Source organism: Cariama cristata, unplaced genomic scaffold (genome assembly GCF_000690535.1).
Source record: "Cariama cristata isolate BGI_N322 unplaced genomic scaffold, ASM69053v1 scaffold10863, whole genome shotgun sequence".
Taxonomy (NCBI): domain Eukaryota; kingdom Metazoa; phylum Chordata; class Aves; order Cariamiformes; family Cariamidae; genus Cariama; species Cariama cristata.
The window spans coordinates 20,066-43,320 of NW_009606662.1; the positions used below are offsets into that span (position 1 = coordinate 20,066).

A 23,255-nucleotide genomic window follows, 5' to 3' on the forward strand; every position below is an offset into this window, starting at 1 on the left:
TCCCCATGCATGTTTATTGGCCCAGAGATTCTCACTACCATGAAAGAAAGGAGACTCAAGTTCTGAATTCCTCTCCAAGACGCAGGGACAAAAATGAAAAGATCTTAACCAGCTTCCTGCTGCTGACCTCTAAGGCATACAGCACAGTGATCAGCTACAAGGATCAAACTCGCTTCTCAGAAGTCTTGTTTCTGAGTATCTATTTCAAGACTAAGATTCTGTTCTTCTCTCAAAAAAGCACCTTCACCATCACAGACCTAAATCCTCCCATTCATTCCTTGAGGAACTTTAGCCTACTTTTTCTTTTAGCCTCACAAGTGGTATCATAGATACCCACTTCTTTGTTTCCATAGGAATGAACAAAAGAAAGAAAACAAAAATCACGGTACATATTCTTCTAAGTACGATTAAGACACTTTTTCAGTACAATGCACAGCAATACCAGAATTCAACTGAATGCCAGGCAACACCTCAAGCCAGAATGTATTAAGAGGATGCGAAGCTCCAGCTTACCTGTCGATACCGCAGCAAGTGGCTAGTAGTTCTAGAATTCAACAGGGCTGTTAAAACCTGCTTTAAGGAAACCTGCAGCTCCTTTTCCAGTGCCAGACGCCACTCTGCAGGATGCTGCTCTGTACAGTTAATGCAGGTGTATGCGACGCTCTCAGGCAAGTTGGAGAGTATCTCATACATTTCATCTGGAGATGGAAAAAAACCCAAGATAACAATCTCAACTACTTTACTGAAGGATGGATATAGGGAAAAACCCCTGCTCTGCACTCACGGTCCAACTGAAACACTTTTCACGTAACAAAAGCATCCGGTGCAACTAACTGAACGATGCTGCCTTTGAGGCAAGTCCTACACTTTCAGGATGTCATTGATAGTACTGGTCTACCTGTAGCCAACCTACAGGTATTTTTCAGGTAGGTGATGACAGGTGAGGGTGTTAACGTAAAGCTCTAGTAGAAAGGTCCAAAACCGGGTTGCTTTGCTCTACTTGCTGCCCCATGTCGTTATGTACTGAGGAGATAAGGATTTGCCTTACCAGAAAGGTTTTCACATTTGGAGTGGACCCAGCGGTCACATTTCCCACACTGCATCATCTTGCTCTCGTAGTCGTCATCATCATAGCACTTGTCGCAGAGAGGACAAAAATTTCCTGCAAACAAGATGTGATTTTTATCAGGAGTTCAGCTGCCACACACACCTTAAAGGCTAGGTAGTTACTTACTAGCATGCTAAGAAAGCAGTTCTCTGGAAACCTGCACCGGTAAGCCGCCAATACAGTCACACCTACTTTTACAACGCTGCAAACAATGGCCACAGAAAGAACCTGCTTGGAAGACCACTGACTACTTGAGAACTCTGTTACTGGGTACCCATTTTTGGGGGGTGGCGAGACTAACAAAACACTATATGCAAGTAGCTTTACAGAGTAAAACGAAAGGACAAAGATGATGCGCAGGCAAGAAATGAGGTGGAAGAGTCAAGATTTTCTATCCTGAGATTTCTCCCCAGACCGCCTCTCCTAGATTCAAAGGCGTCACATACAGTAAGTAACGCGAGAAGGAACAACCGCTTTACAACAGGAATTTTGTTGCTTTTAAGTCAGGAGTCCTTTAAAATGTCTTTTCCTCAACTGCTACTGGAAACTCTGGGTCAACAGGTGTGTAATAACTGCTTTATACGGTATAGCGTTCAAATTCGGGAAGCCTCAAACTCTGACAAGAGAACAGGGGTGACTTTTCTTCAGCACTGTGAAATCCAAGAACCCGGCTCTCCTACAGAAACTATTACACGTGCTCTTGTGCCTGACCCTGACACCAGCTTTCGCTCCCGCCTCTACCGTGACAAGCTCCCCTGCCCTGCAGGCCCCTGTTCATTCTGCACTGACATTAATTCAAAAGAGAGCATCCGAAGAGGCCCCAGCTGTAAAGAATCACAACCGTATGTACCTTTAGCAAAGAGTTTGGCACAATCATGACACAGCGAGAAGTCATGAGACCACTGCGCATCCCACCCTTTGCCTGGTGTTGTAGATCCACAGCTCTTGCAGCGAACACATTTGGTACAGATCTGGAAAAGGAATGTGTTTGGCACGAGTTAATTTGCTTTTATCCAGTGGTTTCGGTGCTTTAGTCCTAATGATAATTTCATAGTTTTTATTATTTAATGAGTGCAGAGAGCTTACACAACAGAATAAGGAGTTTCAAACACCAACACTTTGACTAAAAAGAAAAGACCTCCCTCCCTTTACGGTAAGATGGTGATAATGCAACAAGAAAGAAAATGAAGATAAACCACAGTATAGTTTTTCTGTCCTTCATATTTGCACTGAAGAAAATATCACCCTTCCCTTCCCATAAAACAGCGTACGTAGTTGTGGCATTTCTTCTGACCTAAAATACGAAGTCTTATTTTAACAGTTTTCCAGCTCTGAGGGTGCTGTAGTAGAAAACACCTAAAAACCGGTAGTACCAAACACACTATAGGCACTCGTTTACAAGAAGTTTAGAACAACTTGAAAGATGCAAAATAGTGCGTTAATCTGAATTGTCTCTCCATACCAGTACCAACCAATAAGTTTGTTAACAAGGTAAACGCTTCTGCGTTCTGAAGAGCTGCTTTCGTGTTCTGGGACTACGATCAGAAGAATTACTACAACTAAGAAAGGTGCAATCCATCTCTTTAAAAATCCCACTTGTTCAGAACCTTATCAACGACCCACCTCGTTATCTATTTCCAAACGTACCTTCCAACGCAACAGGCACCCTGCCTTAAAAAGCTAAGTCATTGCATCAGAGCAAGTCATCTGCAGAGCTCTGGCCCACAGTGCTATGGTCAGTCAACAAGTGAATTATCCAGAAAAGAAATCAGAATCCCTCACCCAAACCTTCTTTTTCTTGGTGGGTTTTGTTGGGTAGTTTGGGCCCAGGCACTCGGGGTGATAGCTGTTTCGGCACTTGTTACACTCCAGCAACTGCTACAAGAGTAAGGGGAGAAAGCATTGGAACAGAGACCCCTCCAAAGGGACGCAAAACCCTGGACATTTTCGTTTTACGTTGGATACCCCGTTCGGGGCAAGAGGTAGAAGTTGCAACGAAGCAACTCGAAAGGCATTCTCCCCAGTACACCGCAGCGCTCGCACAGAGGCTCCGCGCTCCCCGGCTGCCCGGCGCAGGCTCGCTAGCTGAGCTCTGGCGCGAGAGGAGCTCTGGGAGCAGGGCGGGGGTGCCCGCCAGGTCTCCTGGCAGTTTAGGGGTACCTTGGTGGCCTGGTGCTGTCTCCCACACACGTGGCAGAACTTGCAGCGACGGCAGCACCAGTTTTCCAGCTGGTCCTCCAGGGGCCGCTCGCTCTCCTCTAAGCAGAACTTGTGGAAAGGCTCACAACAGACCTGACAATACACAAACTACAAGGGGGGAGAGGGAGGTTTTAGCAAGTCAGAAGCTGCTCTGAAGCCCCAAACAAGCCCCCTCGCGCTCCGAACTACTTTGTATTCTGCTTCACAACTGACAGAACAAGGATTTCTACTGGCATATTTTAGGAGGGGAACCGGGCGTGTACTTCGGATAACCCAAATACAGGCTCGCCTACCTAGACTAGGCGTCTAGCAGCAAATGGGAGTCTGGTACCTGTTACTTAAGTGTTCTGAGCACTGGCAAAGGCCTACTGGGCTCTTCGGAATCTCCCTCCCCTGCTGTAACACAAGCCAACCGCACCAGAACAAACAGGTAGTGCAGAAGGAAGGGACACGCAGAGCAGAGAGAGACACCTCTCCCTCCATTCGGCTTAGGGGGCCCACTGGGAAGCTCTTCTAATTTCTACGTATCCCCTACACAGCTGGTCATACTAGAAAAAGAATCATCCTCAGGGCACGAACACGGCAGGCTCACAGGGGACATCAGAATCGTTTGTCCCCTAGAAGCAGCCTGACTGAGAAGGGGATGGCTCCACACCCCACTGGACCTTCACGGTCCTCAAGGGCACCGATGTCCACATACAGAGTGTAACCCCCTTTAACCCAAGTATTGTTCACTCATCGTAACCAAGCCTTTTCTAGAGCGCTAGCATCACCTTCCCAGGACAGTTGGTCTGAAGATGTTCAGAAGGCGCCTATCTATACCTGGAAATGCATCTAACACATCTTATAATCCAGCTCTTTATGCGGCCCCAGAGTCCTTCCAGTCACCTTTCAGTAATGATTTGCAGCTCTCAGCAGATACAGACATACCTGGGAAAGTCAACACTGCCTAAAGCCCATTAACATTATTGGGCAGCCTTTCTTATGGCAAGTCAAAAGAAAGTAAAGCCCCCGCTTTACATCGGATGTGGGATTCCAAATTTAGAGGAGACGTGGGTGCTCTCAAATACGCTATTCTTTACGTCTAACACGGTTCACCTCCAAAGCAAGCACCGCGGAAGTTTCCAAACTGATTTTAAATACCTTGCCTTTTAGTATCTTGGGACAAATTTTAGCAAGGGTGGATTTACAGGCATTATTTTAATTTCTTCTGGATTAAGGCCACGGTATTTATTTATTTATTTTTGTAACAACATGGTGCCGTAACTAAGTCATCAACAGCAGAACACAATGCTTTACCTCCACATGTCCACTGCTGGCACAGAGAAAACAGACCACCCTGGGGGTAATAGGTACCGAGGTGACGATGCCTAACCCACCCATCTCCCAAACATTCTCCACTTCACAGTCCTCCTGAAAGTACAAAAGGATACATCACCATGCAGAATAAGGCAATACAACATCAGTATAAAGTGCTCACATTGACTGCTGCTTTTTATGTTCTGTGCCTGTGATTAAGCGGCCTTAAACTGAAATCACTTCAACTTCTACCTTGGTCTACTTTATAGTGTATATTGGAATAGTCACATCTCAGCGCTGTTCTTGCCAAGAGAGCTCAATAATACACTAGCCTTCCTTCTACGGAAAGCAAGCCTAAGGAACAAGACACAGTTTTTCACGATTGCACAATTATTACTGAAAGTGAAATTTCAGAAGAATTATACTTTATTAAAGCTCCATATTTGTATAAAACACTTATGAGATCTTACTATAATCTCCAGTATCAACACTTATAGATGGACTGAAAAATTATTAGGAAAATATTAATTTTTATTATTTCAACACTGTTGTTCAAAAAAAGTACATGATTTATCATTTTAAAACCCCAGATATACCCCAAATGTTGTGAATTACAAGTTACTAACATTTTCCCCAAATCTTGTTGGCTCAAGTTGTGGTAAGGTTTTATAGTTCCATCTTAATGGAATAATTCTTCATAAACCTCAAATTCTTGCTCATCCTCACACATTGACAGTTAAGGTTTTAAAGCTTTAAGTGTCTCTTCATCCAGTACTCTAATCGTAAGAAAAAAAAAGGCATAACAAGCTTCTAAAAATCAACCGAGTGACTTGTCAGGAAGGCTCCTATTTGCAGTTCTCTCTGAACGGTACCAGACACACAAACTTAGAAGTCACTGCCAGCGCTCTTGAGGGACTCTAGTTCCAGTGTTTAGAGCCAGGTAACATTCAAATACTTAAAACATTTTGTCCTCTACCTTGAAATCCACTCGGATTCTGTGGACTCCATCTGTAGGTGGCTTTTGCTTGGAACTGCTTCCGTTAGTCAGAGTGCTGAGCAAATTCAGCGTGCTGCTTTCTGGCTTGCTTATAGGAGGAGGTTTTTCCTAGTCAAGTATAAAGGAGCCTGCATTAATCCCAACCCTGAACGTCACAACTTAACCAGTAATTACATTAAACGCTGTAGATAACCCACGGACAAAAGCCCCAAACTCTCACAGAATTAACCAATGCGTAAAAGTTGCAAGAAAATAACCACTCTGGAAACCGTTTCGAAGAGCATTCCACACGCGATTGCATTTCTAATTCAATTTGCTGCATTTTCCTCTAACATCATCTTGTTCTCTCTCATCAGAGCGCTGATTTTTATTTTGCTGCAGTGGGGCAACTCTAGGTGTTATTAGTCCCTACACACTTCTTTCTCAGATTTCAGACAGACAATTTTTTTTTGTCTCTTTTTTTTTACATCACCCCCCCCCCCCCCCCCAAATTGTTTCTGAGATGAAGGTACTTCCATTCTTTATGGAAAAGCTAGCCTTCACCCCACAACGTACAAGTCTTAGAGAACAAGTTAACATCTGAACTGCATGTTAGGCGTATGCCAGGTACTTTGGTATCCACATACTGCCACAGCGGAAAAACCTAACATCTTTACATACCAAAAAAAAAATAATCTGCAAAAGGGTAAGTAATACAGTTCTACTTCCTAGACAGACAGAAGTTCCAGGTTCTTGAAATTTACTGACTGTGTACAAAAAACAGTATTCACCTTTTCTTTTGGTTTCTGTTTCACAGGGAAAGTTGGACGGGGAGCAATTTTTTTCTGTTTGCTTTGTTCTGTGCCTAGGAAGGGGGGAAAAATTATGAGTATTTCAAGTAACTAACAGCCACCTGTAGAGAAGAAAAGGGAAAAAAATCAGCTGAGTAACATGCGATGAACTTTAGACTAGAATTTTTCTCCACCCTCTTCTGTGGCTGCGCCTCATCAACTATGACTTGAGCAGCCTCCTCAAAGCATGACCAGAAGAGTTTGCTCTGCTAAAAATCTGAAGTGTTCCGGGTGCAAAGCCACAGAAGTCCTGGAGCTGCCTTGTTGGTCACTCTTCATGCTGTTCTGTACTACGTGCAACAGCAGACTATGTTTTTGTAGTAAAAGATTACTACATCCTTCTTGTTTCACATTCAGACTGTGAACAGTCAACAGACTTAACAATATTGAAAATATACTTCAAGACTGCCACGACTACATGACTGAAAATCACAATAAAGATGGCCATCTTTCTCCCTGCCCCAATATACACTGTAGTTCAACAAAAAGGAAGCCGGTTCTAAGGAAAATTTCCAAAATAATCTGCTGTAATTTCACTAGATCATAAAGCATTTAGCTGTTTTAAAAATCCAACAGCTCTTAACAGTATTAATACTGTTACTTAATGTGACTCAAACATATTGAGGATAAACAGTCCCATTTACCTATTTCTGGCTGGGGAGTCTGCTTTTTCTTAGGCTCAGAAGTGGTAAGTTTAGGTGCTTCTTTTTTCAAAGGTCCTGAGCTCGGTGCCTGAGGAGGAGGGAGCTGTACTGGCTGGGACGACTGCTTGCCAGCCTTTCTGGTACCAGATGCAGGGACCTGTTTGGGCTCTGACACTGGAACGGAGGAATTCCCATCCTCATGCTTTTCCTCAACGGGCTTACGAGTAGGCTCGCTGCTCTTCTTTGCAGCACTGTCTTCTCGTGATACGACAGCCTGAGGAGTTTGTTTCTGTCCAGAGTCCAACTGGTTCTTTCCAGAATGGCTTTCTTTCTTTTCATTTGTCTTCGATTTCTTCTCTTTCTTTTTTGCAGCTAGGAAGAAGAAGCATCAATAAAGCAACACAGACAAAATGGTGTGACTTCAATCAATTCGCTGCTTTTTTAAAACGAGGGAACAAGACACTTTGACTTCAGCGTTTTGTCATTCTGTTATGCAAAAAAAAGGGTACTCAAAAAAGTAAAGCCTTTTGTTGGTAAAATTAACACACTTGGCTTACGTTGCAATCTGTATTCTAATACTTTGGGCCTCTACTCTGACCGAGCAGCAAGCAAAACCCTTTTGTAGTAGAGCAGATTCAGAGCTTAACTGCGCAAAGGAGAAAGCAGACTTTGTATGGTGAAGTTCAGGGAGTTCAAGGCAGCCGCCTGACTGCTGCCACACTAACATGCAGACCTCCAGTGGTCCAGTACCAAGAACACGGGGATTTAACAGAACACATCTGACGGCTCACTTAAGCCTTCTGTCAGAGACAAGGAGGCTCCAAGAGACTCATCAGTCCCCATGTCGCTCAGGAGCAGGCAAACCTCTGAGAAATGCTTCACCTGAAGGGCAGAGGGGAGACTGACCAGCCAGCAGCAGCAGCTCCCTACAAAAGGAAGGGAAAACTACAAGTCCAGTGCTGAAAGAGACAGCCACTGCTCGGGAGTACGGATGCTGCCTGTGCTCGCGTCTCTCCTGCAACTTTCACCTGACATCAGTGGAAGAGTCAGGCTCCCTGTTAACATTTGGTGGCAGACTAACCTCGGTGTAGCCACAACAACAGCACAAAGAGCAAAATCTGAGAGACGAAAATTTCTCCCCTGTGCTACACTTGAGGCGAGTCTTCTGGCCTACCTTTAGCTTGCTTCTGGAGATATGCTTTTGAAGGCATCCATTGTAGATTCTGACATTTCCGCATTCTACAAAGAAAGAGCATGTCGTGAAATCAGAAGAAAAATGCAGATGTTAAGAGGGGGAGTCTCTAAAGATTCAACATGACAAATCGAAAAAAGCATTATCAATACACCCACTGCCTTTTTCCAAGCAATTTCCCCCCCGCCTCTGCCCCCCCTCCCTCCCTCAGAGATACGTAAAAGAAACTTATTTTCCTCTGCATCTCCCTTCTGGTTTTCCACACTCTCAATGCAATTTTGAGGTTAATAAAACTGCTTATGTAACAACGCTGCTTCACCGGTAAATCCCCCATCAATTCTGTTGCTTAGACTCCAGAAGTGTCAGAATACTGCCAAGAGCTCTAAGAAACCACCTCAAACTCTCTCAACTGTAGGTTTTATGTAATCCAAACTGAGGCCGTTTCAGACAAAATTAGTTACTCTTGGAGTGGGATTGGATTAGGTGACCAAGCCTTTTTTTAAGCACTGAAGCTTATTTCCCATTTTTCTTACGTTTAGTGTATAATGTCTTCTCTAAGTTGGGTTAGGCCTTGTTTTTCTCCCTTCGTTCGTGTAGCAGGGCCTGTGGTTTTTGAAACCTAGCCTGAGGCCTGGGCAAAGCTGCTAGGAGCGAGACTACTTACAGATTGTAGTCTGCAGAGTGTTTTCACACAGATGAGCACTACGTAGCAACTCTCACAGCTATGTTTTATAAATAGCTTCCATACCACAACAATCTTTATTGGTGCCACTTCGGTTGCTGCCTTTTCAGACAGATTATCTGGTCTGGCAAAAATCAATGTAACGCAGCAATTTAAAAAAAGCAAAAGGTTCAGGCTAAGTGATATGCATAAAGAACGATAGGAAAAAATCAAGGAAGAAATTTCTTAACGACATCCAGAGATGTCTGTGTTATGTGAAGTGTATATACACCGGATAAACATCATCTTGAAAACACAAGCTCTTCGTAAACGCAACTTGGGAGAACAAGAGATAAATATTTAGGTATACATTGCCTTCCTTGCAAAAACCCATCCTGCCTAATGAAAGCCACTGGTCTCACACCAAACGCTTTTCAATGCTATGTTTCGTTGAACTGGGGAGAAGAAGCCAGACAAGAACTTCTGAAAAAGAGCTTGTAACAACCACACCTTCAATCAGGATCTTGACTCTTAAACTGTTTACAATCCCGTGCTGTGATCCAGCCTCAGGCCAGGCCAAATTCACTCAAAGCCTGTGCTACAGGGTAAATCTGCTGTTCCCTGTCCCGGAGCACGGCTGTGCTTATCCCACCCAGCATAGGGATTAGCTGAACAATTTCTCAGACACGCACTTACTTGCAGCACTGCTTCTTTATATTGCGCCCACCAAACTTGGGTTTGTCTAGACAGTTGGTACAGACACCACAGTCCTCTGGAACCTGACAGCCCGAACACTGCCCACAGCGCCTTGAGCGTCGGCCCTTTTTCACTGGAGGTTCTTGCTGTGCCTTGTTTCTGGTAACTGGCTTAATTGGCTTGATAGGTGGAGCAAGAGGTTCAGCCTCTTCTGAGCCAGCTATCGATGACTTGTCTATCAAAAAAAAAATTTCTAATGTGAATTCGCTGATGTCAAAGAATGTTTCAGGAGTGTCTAATTTGCTAACGGAATTTATTCCATTAAGCGCAAGTTCATCTGCAGAGCCACACAAGGGGTGCACATGAGCATGTGTGTATACGCACATACGTATGTGTACCTATGTACATATATGTATACACACCCCTCAGCAGACCAACAGTTTAGTGCAGAACACATGTTTATAACAATTCCCAATGCTTCAAAGGATTAAGCCTGTTTGAGCAGCGTTGTAACGGAGAGCCCGGAGCTGTTTAACATACCTTCCCTTCTTAATCACTTCAAGTCCTCATTTTAAGCTGTCCACAAAAGCTGACTTTGTATGAATCCAAGATGAAAACTAAAAATCTTAACTCACCATCATTCCCCATGGAAGACAGTATCTTCTCCCGTTCTTCCCACGGTAAGGCACTCAGAGTGGGCATATCATCAGGAAACACCGCTCGCTTGCGGCCCAGCGCAACGGCTGCTCTCCTGCAAACATGTTTTATTCGTGGTCCTCGGACTGACGTTTCTGATGAATCGCTCTCTTGTCCCTAGATTTCAGAACATAAGAACAGACAGTACTCCTAAGAAAGGCACCAAAATGAGGCTGGGAAACATGCAATGGAAATTTCTAAATAACCTAAAAAGAGTTAAATTATATCATCTTAGCTTACACTTCGTAAGAATTGTGGTAAAAATAAAGGCTCTCAGCCTTCTAAGCCTCAGCTATCCAAGAGAGGATAAACTCAAAGGAAGAATAAGTTTTACCCCTTTGGAATTACAAGGCAAGCTTCCACTTGCTGGGAAGCGAATTTGCTCATGAAGCCACGTTCTCGAGGCATGGGTATCCTAAGAATCAGTCAATTGGAATTAGATTAACAGTCAGCGCTAACCGATCCAGCAGAAGCCAGAAGGAAATCAAGCCGTTTGATAGTTTTGTAGCTGCTGGCCTTTAAGATGAGGGGCTTGTGTTTACTGAGGTCCTAAACGAAACAGCACTTTAGTGCCGTTTTGCATGTTTTCACCATAGGATTCTGAAATACTTCTGACTGAAAGAACTCCCCCAAATAGGTAATTGAGAGGGCCTGGGCTTCTTCTATACCAGGCCAGCCATACAGAAGCATGCACTTCTTCACTTTGGAGACAAAAAGCTTGAGCGTTTTCTATTTGAAATACGTGCTAGCAATTTTCAGCGCTAGCGCCATTAAGGAAAGTAAGAGTTTAAATAAAAAGGAAGTATTCTCTGAAAGCGTATTTCACCTGCCTTTCTGGTAGCTAAAAAGGACCACAGAAAAGGGCAGTCCTGGGGTGGGGAACAGGGAGAGGGAAGAGAGGAAAGCTGTAGGAAGCAGTCCCCCAATCAGATGCAAAATCCCAATGGAGTTTACTTCCACCCATAAGTGACAGATCATCACCATGTAAAGTTAAAAAAAATAGAGAGAACAAGACCAACTTTATCTTCATAAGCCAGCTTTATGCTCGGGAATGGCCTACAAGAAACATCGAGGCGAGGAAAGACTACCACAGTTTGTTGGAATCGTGCTTTTAAGAGCGAGTACTACTACGCTAGACGATCACTTTGCTTAGATTTATTCAGAGGAACCTAATAGGCAGCTACACCATACTGATCTCTAAAAATGCATGCAGCTCCGCCCCCCCCCGGAATGGGCAGCTACACCATACTGATCTCTAAAAATGCATGCAGCTCCGCCCCCCCCCGGAGCTGACTACACAGCAGCTCCCTCTCCCCCTCAGCTTCTGCCCAGGGCTTCTCGTTTTTGGATCGTTTGCCATCTGTTGCGCTAACAGCTGCTTAGCTCAGCACGTTAATTCTTCACGCTTAGGATATGAAAGCTACTTGTGACTTTCAGTGCAAGTTCAAAATAAGATGTGCTCTAGCAAAAAACAAAAACAAAAAAAACCCAACCCAAACCAAACACAGCTCGGAAAAAGGAATACCTGTGCTTTTGGCTGATCTGCTTGTTTGAGGGACTTGCTCTTCTCAATCTTGTACAGCTGGGCTTTTGCCTTTTTCAGAAGACTGGCCACCCTCTTGTCAGTCATTGGCAGTTTGTCTGCTTGAGCCAACATAGAGCTGATGGAGGAAGTGGAATGTTTAACAGTGCTTGATGAAGGAGCAGAAAGACGCAGGGCTTTTTCCTTCTCCAAAGATGGCACAGCAGGGCTGAGGTCCAGATCCGATTTGTCTGACCCCCCTCTACCTTTCTTGGACGTTTTGGTTTTGATGGCTGCTGTATCTACCAGAGCAGCAGTGGAAATGTCTGCCGCGGGATCTATTGCTGTAGACTTCTTCCGCCCAGCAGTTTTTTTGGCAGACGATGATGCTGCAACGTCTTCGCCGACAACTTTTTCTTTGGGCATTTTACCTACAGGAAACAAAGCGGAGCTGCTCTGAATTTCTGACCCTTTTCTCCTCTTCTCTTTCCTTGACTCCCGTTTGTTCTCCTTTTCTCTCTCTCTGTCTTTCTCTCTGCTCTTGTCCTTCTCCAGGCTTTTGTCAGCATCCTTATCTTTGGAGAGCTCCTCTGCTGCCCTGTCCTTGTTTCTGCCTCTCTCCGTCTGGGGACCTGACGTGAACCAGGGGAAGAGAGGAGTAGGGCTACTAGATGAGAAAGGCTCTGCCGGAGTGCTCGTCTGCTTCCTCGATCTCTGACTTCTTTCTGCTGATTCCCCAGACTGCGTTAGGGAATGGGAAGGAAAAGTAAAAGTTGAATTTAAGGCACTAGTGGTAAGAGAACTAACAGAAATGCTAGTTAATGAGGAAGAGACAGAAGACTGTGGGGTGAGAGCTGTCAGGTCAGAGGTACTAAGTCTCCCGCTTCTCGTCCTCATTGAATGCGAAGGAGATCTGGGTTCCGATCGGATGGGGCTAAACACTCTCCTCTTCCGCTTCCGAGAGGAGACACCTGCTGCAGAGGTCCCTGTAGTGGTGCGACCAACCGATGAGGGCAGAGTTACAGATTCAAAGATTCTGGAGTGGGCCTCGCTCGGTGTGAATCTGGGTGCTCTCAGCAGAGGACTTCTCTTGTGCATATCGAACCTCGTTCCAGAGTGAAGAGAAAACAGACGTGCTGGAGCTGTCGCACCTGGCGTTGAGAAGCCAGACGCAAAGCCAACATCCTCCGGTGTCAGTGGCGGGGGTCTGAAATTATCGAATATCGGTTTGCGAATAAGGCCCTCTTTGGCATATTTTGCTGATGAGAAGTACTGCGGTTCTGACCTGGAATGCTTCAGGGAGGTCCACCTAAATGTCGGCTCTCTCAGAATCGACTTCCGTTTCTCCTGCATCGGCGCAGCAGAAGCGGGAAGAAAGGGTGAGGCTAATGGTATGGTAGGAGGCATAAGCCAGGGGGTATGGTCCGAGATGCCGGAAGCAGGCTGCAGCGGTGGCGGGGGAGTGAGCAAAGGGGGCGGAGGAGAAGAGGAGGACTGCTGCTGCGACACACTTGGTAAGGCCGACAGCTTTTTAGCAGTCCTCTGGCCAAAGCTTCTTTCCGTTATCGAAAATCTTCTGTTTCTCCTGTCACTGCTATCGTTTTCAGGGGACTGAGAAACAGGCAGCGGTGCGTGAACTTCCGGAGTATTGCTTCGCTCCTCAGAAAGCGTCTGCATCTCCTCGGAAGCCTGGGAGTCCGTAGATGTATCCACGCTGGGGCTACTGGACCGCGAGGAGTCCGAAGACATCTGAGACGAATGCTGAGAAGCGGCGCTGGACTTTTCACTGGAGCCACAAGACGTAGCACTGAACCTGCTGTTTGGTGTGGATTCTAGCCTGGATATTTTAATAGGAGGATCATAGTCTTCATCCTCAATGAACCGTTTGGGTGTTTTAATAATCCTTGAAGAGATAGCACTTACAACCGGCATGATGAACTGTCGGATATTTTTCAGCTGGGTTCTCCCCTTCCTGCCCTGCAGTTTGGCTGCTTCTTTCTCAATCTTCTTTTGCGCCCCCTTTTTAGCCCTTTGCAAGAGCTGCTTAGCAATTGCGGCATCTGTCCTTTTGGTGGAAGGTATAATCCTAACGGGCTTAATCCTGCGCGGACTCTGTCTGACAGCGGTCTTCTCTTCTTTCGTAAGAGGTGGCGTGCCATCCTTCTCTTTGCGAATCCTTTGGGGTTTCTCCAGCTGCGAGTTTACGACTAAGGTCGAGGAAGTCTTTAAACGTTCTGAGGATGGTGGCCTACCTCTCCTGCGCACGATCTGAACACTCTTCCTCCCAATCTGAAGTTTCGCCCCAGGCTTAAATTTGGATTTCAGCGGGGAGAGCTTACTAGTTCTTAATTTCTTGATTTTAGTTGCTTGCTGAAATGTAGTGGATGGTGACCTTTTGATTTTTTTCAGACTCTCTTTTTCTTCTTTACTGCCCTTCTGAACGTTGGATGCGTCCTTGACTTGTGACAATTTGAACTTCACACTCGTAAGCGTCGGAGGTCTTCCTCGCCTTTTTTCCCCACTCTTCAACTCCTTCTTCTTTACTTTCTCCATGGACGTGGTTTCAGACTTGCTCAAAGGGGAACACACTGACGAAGAGTCCGATAGTACAGCTGAACTTCGGTCAGAACTGCTTCGAGGCCTCCCGCGAGGCTTCCGTGGACTAGATTTAACTGGAGGGAAGGAGAGAACGCAGAGCACACATTAAATTTCTTCGAGTATCAGATCAGCATTACCTAGGTCACGCAAGTATTTACTCACTATCAGTCACACTGCCTGTACAAGTTGCCAAGACATTTCAGTTAATCAACAAATAAAAATACAGTTTTATCAATACATGTAAAGAGCACCTTCCCAACAAACCTCTTCTCCCATATAAAATATGAAGTAGATATTTTGGTTTTTTAAAACACAAGCTTGCCTTTGTGCTACAACTATATATGCAATGGCACAAACCCACTAACAACCTAATGTCGAGAGGGAACAGCACTTCTTAAGGGTACGCGCCACCTTTCAAACACATTAGATTTATTTTTTTTTCCCAGCAGATCACAGCTAGTTGAAAAAAATAAAAAAAATAAAAATCCCTCTTCTCTAGTACCATCTGTGTCCACTGCTAAGGGATAGGTCAATAAGGCAAAGAACAACGTACAGGGAGTGGCTGATACAAGGTAATTTACTAAAAAACCTGGTTTTAGCTTTGAAACACAGTCAGCACTTGGCGCTGCACTTGGAATCATCAAGCAGATGTGCAAGACTCGATTGCTCGCCTCTACCAATGCATTTCAATGCACACCCACCAAACCCAGCTATTCCTGTTCTGGGTCTCTGAATCGCTCTGACAACGTGCTTCATTCTTCCCTCAAAACACCCTATTAGTAAGGCTCTCCACAGCAGAATTTGCTGGCAAGGCCAAGCTGAGTAGATCATTGCAGTGAATGAGCAGAGTGCTGTGGTGAGAGCATTTATTGACAACAATCTAAATCAACGCTGAACTCATTCGCTGGCAGTCCCATCGTGATTTGATCCTACGTCTTGAAAGTTGAAAACACAACTTAGCTTATCCTGAAGAGTTCTATATTCGTTTTGTTTCCAAAAAAGTGAAGGTTCCAGTTACAAGCGATAATGTGTCCGTTGGAAGATACGGAAACAGTCAAACCAGTTTTAGATCTTTACCATTAAAATAACTGCCTCTCCAAAACACTAATGTGAGGTTTCAAATACTGATTTCACCAGTATAACTCTTTTACTCAAAGGTTCCCTGTTCCGTAACAGATCAGATGCAAAGAGTTCAAAACTGACTAAGTCGAATCCAAAGACTGGGGTGGTGTTTACAGTGGATGAGATTTGACGGAACAGGAGAGGCACGGCAAAAAACAACACAGTGGAGAACACAAAGTCAACATCCAACCCTGTGACTTGAACGTACCTGTGGGGGACCTGGTGGGACTTCGTACTTTGACTTCTTCATCTGAACCAAAACCTAAAAACTGCTCATCCTGCAATGAGAAAGTGGATGGAAATTTGAAGACATGGATATTAACATTAAAACAAACTTCACTATGATCAAAGTGTGAAAGGATTCCAGAGTATTTTCCCTCCTCAAGTAACGTACTGGGGTTTGTTCTTCTAGCAGACAATGGCTAAAAAGGAAGTGCAACTTGTAAATATACATACAAAGCAGCTATAGTTCACAGCTACGGAACGATCCAACAGAGTTATGGGGAAACAAAAGGGCAAGTAGATATGGAAACAAACCCTTAATGCATGCAATCTGCTGCTCATATCAAACCACCAAGTTCTACTCTTACAACCTATTATTCAAACTACCCTAAAGACACACTCCAGCAAAAGAAGTGTTTCCACATTTATTCTTCTAGTAGAAATGTAGACTAACCTCCTCCAAACTCATAGAAAAGCCTGGAAACACTGCAAACTATTTAAGGCGGCAGAACAAGCTTTCTCTCAGAGGCATCAAAGGTTGTTTCCTCTCCTACGGTTCCCAGCAACGTCACCACCAAAAAAGTATTTCTTGCTAAGGGACCACAACCTTTACTAACAGGTGCCTTTCAAGGAATAATGAAATTAGTAGCCATGTAGGTAACAAGAGGGAACGTCAAGGACAATTTTCTTAAAAATTGACTCCCGATTACAGTAAAGGAGGGTTTTGTTGTTGGTTTGGTTTTCGTTTTTTTTAAATTCACTTCAGACTTTGCCTTTAGGAGATATGAACACCTAGCTTCCATTGTAAAGCTTTTCCCGCGGACAGAGGCAGGAGGTTGAAGGCACGCTGTTCACATGAAGACAGGTTTTCCAGGGAGCATGCAAAAATGTCAATCCTGCTCGTCCGTCACCAAAATTTGTGACACATTTTTGGTTTTATGTTGCTTCAGTTTTCCCAGTCCGATTTCACCTTAAGTATTTACGTTCACCCGCCTTAAGTTTTCTCTGAACTTTGAAAACAGAGATGTCACTTGCTGCTCGCTTCTTTCCACTGCTGTGCAATGTGGCTGCGTGCTAGAAAGTAACCACGCTCTTTCTGCCACAATTTGAGTCTGCAAAGAGGTCTGAGAAGAGCCAGCACTACAAGAAGGGTATCCTGAAAGTAAAAAGGCACAACACTGTGAATAGAAGGCAAGCTGTGCAAAGAAGTAACACCATTTCCTGATGTAGCTGATGCCTGATAAAGGACTTTTTGTCAAAACAGTGCCTTTTTTCCACCTCATGCTTTCTACATGGAATTTCTAATCCATCTACTTACAGGACAGACCACGAAGAAAGTCTCAGCTCCTCAAACCACAGTTTAAAGAAACTAAACCACACGTACCGAGACCCACACCTGTGGCTACAGGCGAGTCGTGACACGACAAAAAGCAGCGAGGCTTAAGACAAACTATTTCTCCACATTTTCTGCTTAGTTTCTGCTTGATGAGCCTTGGTATTAAACAATGCAAATAGAACAAATATTGTGAATGGAAGGCCATTCAAGTTTTCAACACAGATGATGCTCTAGCAAGTCAAATGCAAGACACGCAAACTCAGGCTGCAGTTCATAATTGCAGTAAGCAGTCATCAGCGCATGTTGCTGGAGAAGGGGACAGTCCGGCCCTCCCTCGCATCCCTGCTGCCTATCTGCTCTTTGCAGTTGCAGCAGCGGTGCCAAGAAAACCAGAAAAAAACAATGATAAAGCAATGTGAAAGAAAGAAAACTACACCAAAACGCGTTGTTTCTACCTGAGGAACCTTGCATCACGCAGAACCGCCCCTCCCCCCGGCCCCGAAACCTCTCTCTGAAAGGGAAAAGCTACCACTTCTCAACTTTAATCCTAGAGTAATACAACGGGAGTGAGAGAGGCTGCCCGCTACCCGCGCAGCGGATCACGGGCCCCGTCACGCCTGCCTGCAGCTCCCCGAGCACGTGGGCTCGCTGCAAGATGTAAACACCGCTGCGCAGGCACCGCCTGCCCACGGACACGCGCTCGGGGAAAAGGGTCCCAGGCGCCGACAAAGGGAGAGGCTGCTAACGGAGACAAATTTGGGCTGAGACAGTCTACGCGCCGACAATGCAAGCAGAAAAATCACAAGCTGCCTACCAATCGTCTGGTTTAGAAATGCAAAAGGAAGAGCCGCTCACCCCACATGATTCCTTCTTCGTTAGCCTACCAAAAACTGAGATCTGCAGCATTTTCAAACGTACATTCGTGTACGTATAGCGTACGCTGGGTACAGAGAAAGGCCAAACAACGCTGGGTTTTGTGTGTATGAGCACATCTCCCTCAAAGAAACAGAACTTACTGCCGCACGCAGAAGACTCTTAAGGCATGTATACAGCCCCTTACAGGTAAATGCCATAGACCACTTGGTGAAAAAAGACAGCACTGATTTCCTTCCATGAAAGAATTCACTTCCAAGTCTCCCAGCTCTAATTAAACAGCTCCCCGGCGCTTCCATCGTTTGCTGCGTGGGAACGGCTCAGAGGAAGGGGCAGCTCATGGCTGTACCTCCAGAACCGCAACGCCGCAGCCCGAGCAGTACGCCCCATAAACACGGAGCCCTCCCTACGGCAAAGTCAACGTACTCAGCTCTAAAAACTAGTCGCATTTCCAACAGACCACTTAACATGCTAAATAAACAAACAGATTATTTCCATAAAGAGTAACAGACCCAAAGACTTACCTGCAAGACTGAATTAGAGAGCATCCCTGCCCAGAGAGGCAAGTAAGTTCAGTGTAATCTCAAATAATGCCTTATACTAAAATCAGTTACCGGTGCTCGACTTGCATCTCTATGAAACGTTCGTTGGTGGCCAACGATTGCAAACCTCCAGTAACAAAGAAAGAGATCCATCCAATATTGAATACAGTCTGACGCAGTTGCAAATAAAAATAACCTCATGCATAACAAGAGAAGTGGCAAAGGGGCCGACTGTGTGCAGTTAGACCACAGGAACAGAGAACAAGTATGCATTTAAAGTTACGACTTGACAGTTTGGTGTTCTAAGGTACCAGCGTCGCACAACAGAAGTGCATTTTCTGCTAACCGCTCTCCCACCCAGAACAAGACACTGGGCCTGAAGACACGCAAGAACTCACCGCGTGGCCTTCCAACACTCCAGCAACCCCTCCACCTTTTTGTGCTCTTTATGAAAAGGGCTTTTACTTCCCCAAAGAAGTTTGCTTCCCTGCTGCCTGGCCCAGGTGAGGATTTCCATACAAGCACATGGTGAAGATGTCTGGAGAGATGAGGAAACAATACATGATTTCTGCAGGAGGAATCCTCATTAAAACTCTCGAAACGTTGTCTCTCTACCCCACCTATCGCCAAACCACCCTGATGAGCACACCTTCTCTACAAATATTTGGAGGCTGAGACCATGAAGCGAGTAACGAAACACAACTAACAGTCTTGACTTGCCTCTGCCTCCAAGTTCATATGGCTACTATGAATATTTTCTTCATTTCGTTATTCGGGGTCCTACAATCATTACTATTGTATCTGCAGCTACTAAATCAGTACTTTCTGTATTTTTGACAACCGCCTGTCTTAATCCACAATTGGAATCTGCACTATCTTTAAACGGAGCTCCGTCACCTTACTTTTCCAATGGGATACGTTAATTCTGGCTTTGGCCCGGTATCCTCAGAACAGTCGTTCTCACTATCTGAGAAGGCAGCCTTGTCGCTTGTCAGAGAAGATTGAGAAGGTCACCAAGTACCAGCACGCATTTGCCAGACCAAACCATCCAGTCGGCCATTGCAGGTCAAAACACAGTTTTGAGGCAAATTAAGCAGGAACAGCCTCCCTCCAGTTTTTCAGAAGTGACTATAAAGCATGACAGATGGAGAGTGATTAAAAACCATAATGATTTTGAACATGACCTCATTTACCTGAGAAAGAATAATGCAACACAAAAAAGGTCACTCGAGATGACAAATAAAAGGATGAGGGAAGGCTCGCCTCACGTGCAAGACATGAAGCCTAACTAAGCAGGCAAGGGGCGATCTCTCCATGAGCAGCAGAGCTTCCACATACATCTCCCACTCAAACATTACACTACCTCAACTGGTTTAAACGTCAGAGCTGCGAGCAGGTGAAGACAGGCTTTTCCTCAAGTAACCCAGCTGCTACAAGAACTGAAAAGTTGCAAGCAAATCTCTATGACAACATTCTTGAGCAAAATTGCTTCTCAAAGAATTTCCGACTAAAGATCTTGGAGGAAAATCCACCGTCAAATGACAAAGTATCCTGAAGGTACTGACTCATGTTCCCAGCTCTGATTGAAGAACAGTAGTATAACCCATACCACTACGGATCCGTGAAGTTGCACGGGACTGTCATCAAAGCTGCCAGAAGCACTAAACCAGCAATGCCGCTGCTCCAATCGCCTCTTGAAAAGGTTTGTTCAATTTTACAGTAGAGTCATCTAAACAATGCTTCTCTTCCTGTTCACCATCTTTGTTTTGGTCCCAATTACACGGCACCTCATCCTCTTGGAAAGAGATAAGCTATTTTTAGATGCTCATTCAGAAGCCTGCTTAGTAACTATGGCACAATATCTAACAGACTCCCCTTCTTTCACAGCAGAGTAAACATCCTCGGATGTTGGCAATAAGTAACCCTGAGATAAACGCCGGGTGCGCTCTTGCACTCGTGTCGGGAGCGGAGTCATCTGGGAGTTCAGCGAGACGCTTCCCAAGCGATTGCTCGTGATGTGATGTCGCTAATAAGGAGCAGGGACTTGGGGTGACTGTTACGTACCGGCTCGGCTGAGGGTCCACTCTCGTCCTTTCATTCTTTAATTAGACGAAAGCTCTGAACAGCCACCTCCAGGAAATCAGGGCTCCAACACGCTTAACGGTAACTTGGGAAGACAAACACCATCGCTCCAAACGTTCCCCCCGCTTCCTTTTTCTTCCCCCAGCTTTAACTGCTGAGCACAGCGTCGTATGGTATGGAATATCCCTTGGGTCATTGGGGTTGGCTGTCCTGGCCGTGTCCCCTCGCAACTCCTTGCGCATCCCCAGCCTCCTCGCTGGTGGGGTGGGGTGGGGTGGGAAGGGAAGCAGAAAAGGCCTTGAGTCTGTGCAAGTGCTGCTCGGCAGTAGCTAAAACATCCCTGTGTTATCAATGCTGTTTTCAGCACAAATCCAAAACACAACCCCATACTATGAAGACAATTAATTCTGTCCCAGCCGAAACCAGCCCACTGATTCACAATTTCCGCTCTGAACAAAGCGGGATGTTTTTCAGAGCACCTGAAACATTCTCATTCTGGTCACAAGAAGCTTTCAATACCACCTCCAAGGAAGAGGCTCAGTCAAACTATAGCCTAGAAAGATTTAGCTTGCACCCAGTGAGAGAAAAGCGATACCAAAGTCTCTCAGATCACATCTAAAAGACCAGTGGCACCACACCACTTCTGGCAAGCATAATCGCTCTCTCTCCCAGTTCCATAACAGATATTTAGAAAGCAATGCTTCGGCCGGACTTGGACAACTGAGGAAAGGAAAGAATTCTAGAGCTTGTTGTTAAATAAAAGTAGACCTAACAAAGTTGCCCAACGCACCGAAGGAGCTTCACCTTTGCTTTTCAGTAGTGAAACTTCAGCTACCTCTGCACACATGCGGCTGTGCTCTAAAGTTGCTGTATCGATGCACTAAAGAAATCTTCAGTAGTGGCAAGCTCATCTTTTGCTCCTAAAGAAACGTATACCACGGGACAAAGCACGAAGGTGTTATTAAACTCAAACTATGCTTTGTAGCTTGGCTTAGAAGGGAACAGCTCACCCCTCCACGGGCATTTTGTGGCATCTCTTTGCCTTAAGGTCTGAGAATCCACTTGCTATCAGTGCACAAGACTGAACTGAGGGCACTGACCATAATGAACTGCAATATCCCCTGTAAAAAACAAGACCACCAAAACCCCAGAGGCTTACCTGGCGTGGCCACCTAGCTAAGATTTAATTGCCAGAGAAGCATCGCACTCAAGTAGTTTGCAAGAACCCATGTTCTTTACCAAAGCCATCCCGAGCGGCCACCAGCGCTGGAGAGAGACGCGAAACAAAACTTCTCAGCAGTGACTCCCTGTGACTGCCCTTTACCAGTACTTGACTGCAAAACAGCCTGGACTTCCTAAGAGACTGGAGGGGGTGAGGATGCTTTCCCGTAAATGCCAGAAACAGTTTCCTCAGGTAGTCTATAGGACAGGCCAAGAAGAGGTGATGACCTCCGTCAGTCACAAAACTTTGCTGACCCGAGCCAACAAAACAAAGTCCCTGTACCAGAATGCTCCCTCCGAGCACCGGTTACCCACATTTCTGTTCACAGAAACCAAATACAACCGAAACCCGAAAAAAACGCCTCCTTGTCGCAGTTTTACTTCACATAAGACAGTGCCTTTTCCCACTTAATTCTCACCGCTTAAAAGCGGTGTGGGCAGCAAGCTTTGGCATCACAGCTGAAAAACGTGCAGCGAGTGCGTTTCCTCACACACGTCTGCAGGAGAAAAGCGCCTGCGCACGCCGTTACTCACTTTCTGGTGGAAGCCGTCGGCACCGTTCTGCATGCACTCAACAGGTCGGAGGATGCACCCTCTGCAGGGATGCACTCGGAAGCTGGTTAGAAGAGGCTGAGAAGTGAGCTACTGACTCAAAGAGTTACCCAGTCTCTTCCCTCGCTTCCTCCAAACGCGGCACAGTAAAATCTGTAGTTCTGCACTTTGATGGCAATACAGAAGCACACAGCAAAACACTGCTGCAAGAGTCTGTCCCGTCAGTTTTCCAGTTGAAGGAAGCGCAATATCGAAAAGCCCCCGGAGGAAATCGGTCAGCGCATGTTGCCGCCGCTTCCGAAACCGCCTCGCCTACCCATCACTGCTGTTAGTGAGACAAGTGGCACCACCTTCCACCGAAAACAGCATCTTACGGGGAACCCCAAATTCCTTCCTGTCAAAAAGCTTCACAAAACCGCTCCTCTGAGGGTGTCATACTGACCGAATCGCCGAAAAGGGAAACTCACCAGGATGGTTAAAACACATACTCTTACTTTCACACTTCTGACAAAGGACCGCCAGAGTCTTCAGAAAGGAGAAAAAGCACGAAGGAGCCCTCCATCTCCTGGGCCGTGATCTGTATCATCTTCACCACACGTCTCCTGTTTTACCTCAATACCTACAAGCAGCTCTCTCCCTGTGCACGTGCAGTAATCACGTTACTGCTAACAGGCAAGGCTCTACACCTCTACCTCACAGATTAAACACCCAGGCAGTTTTACAGTGACCATTCAACGTAACACTAGGAGAGGAAATTCTGAAGCAGACAGAATTTTAATGCCCATGGAGGAAAGAAATTATCTGTACTTCCAGCTCAGGCGTGACCGTGGCAGCAGCATGTAAGCCACTCTTTACTCCCAGCA

The 23,255-nt window shown here is 45.5% G+C and overlaps 1 protein-coding gene across 1 annotated transcript in view; it reads right to left on the reverse strand.

The window, feature by feature from the left end:
* The window catches only part of KMT2A (lysine (K)-specific methyltransferase 2A), a 33,272-nt gene extending 17,433 nt beyond the window's left edge, over positions 1 to 15,839 (reverse strand). The window contains exons 1-14 of the mRNA XM_009696453.1: positions 15,773 to 15,839; positions 11,848 to 14,516; positions 10,262 to 10,439; positions 9,627 to 9,861; positions 8,252 to 8,316; positions 7,078 to 7,449; positions 6,374 to 6,447; positions 5,583 to 5,711; positions 4,607 to 4,720; positions 3,269 to 3,415; positions 2,891 to 2,986; positions 1,959 to 2,079; positions 1,049 to 1,162; positions 514 to 698 (exon numbers count right to left, since the gene is read on the reverse strand). Of these exons, the coding sequence (XP_009694755.1) occupies positions 514 to 698; positions 1,049 to 1,162; positions 1,959 to 2,079; positions 2,891 to 2,986; positions 3,269 to 3,415; positions 4,607 to 4,720; positions 5,583 to 5,711; positions 6,374 to 6,447; positions 7,078 to 7,449; positions 8,252 to 8,316; positions 9,627 to 9,861; positions 10,262 to 10,439; positions 11,848 to 14,397 (4,380 nt within the window). The 5' untranslated portion in view covers positions 14,398 to 14,516; positions 15,773 to 15,839. The remainder of the gene's footprint in view (positions 1 to 513; positions 699 to 1,048; positions 1,163 to 1,958; positions 2,080 to 2,890; positions 2,987 to 3,268; positions 3,416 to 4,606; positions 4,721 to 5,582; positions 5,712 to 6,373; positions 6,448 to 7,077; positions 7,450 to 8,251; positions 8,317 to 9,626; positions 9,862 to 10,261; positions 10,440 to 11,847; positions 14,517 to 15,772) is intronic.
* Positions 15,840 to 23,255: the final 7,416 nt, after the last annotated feature.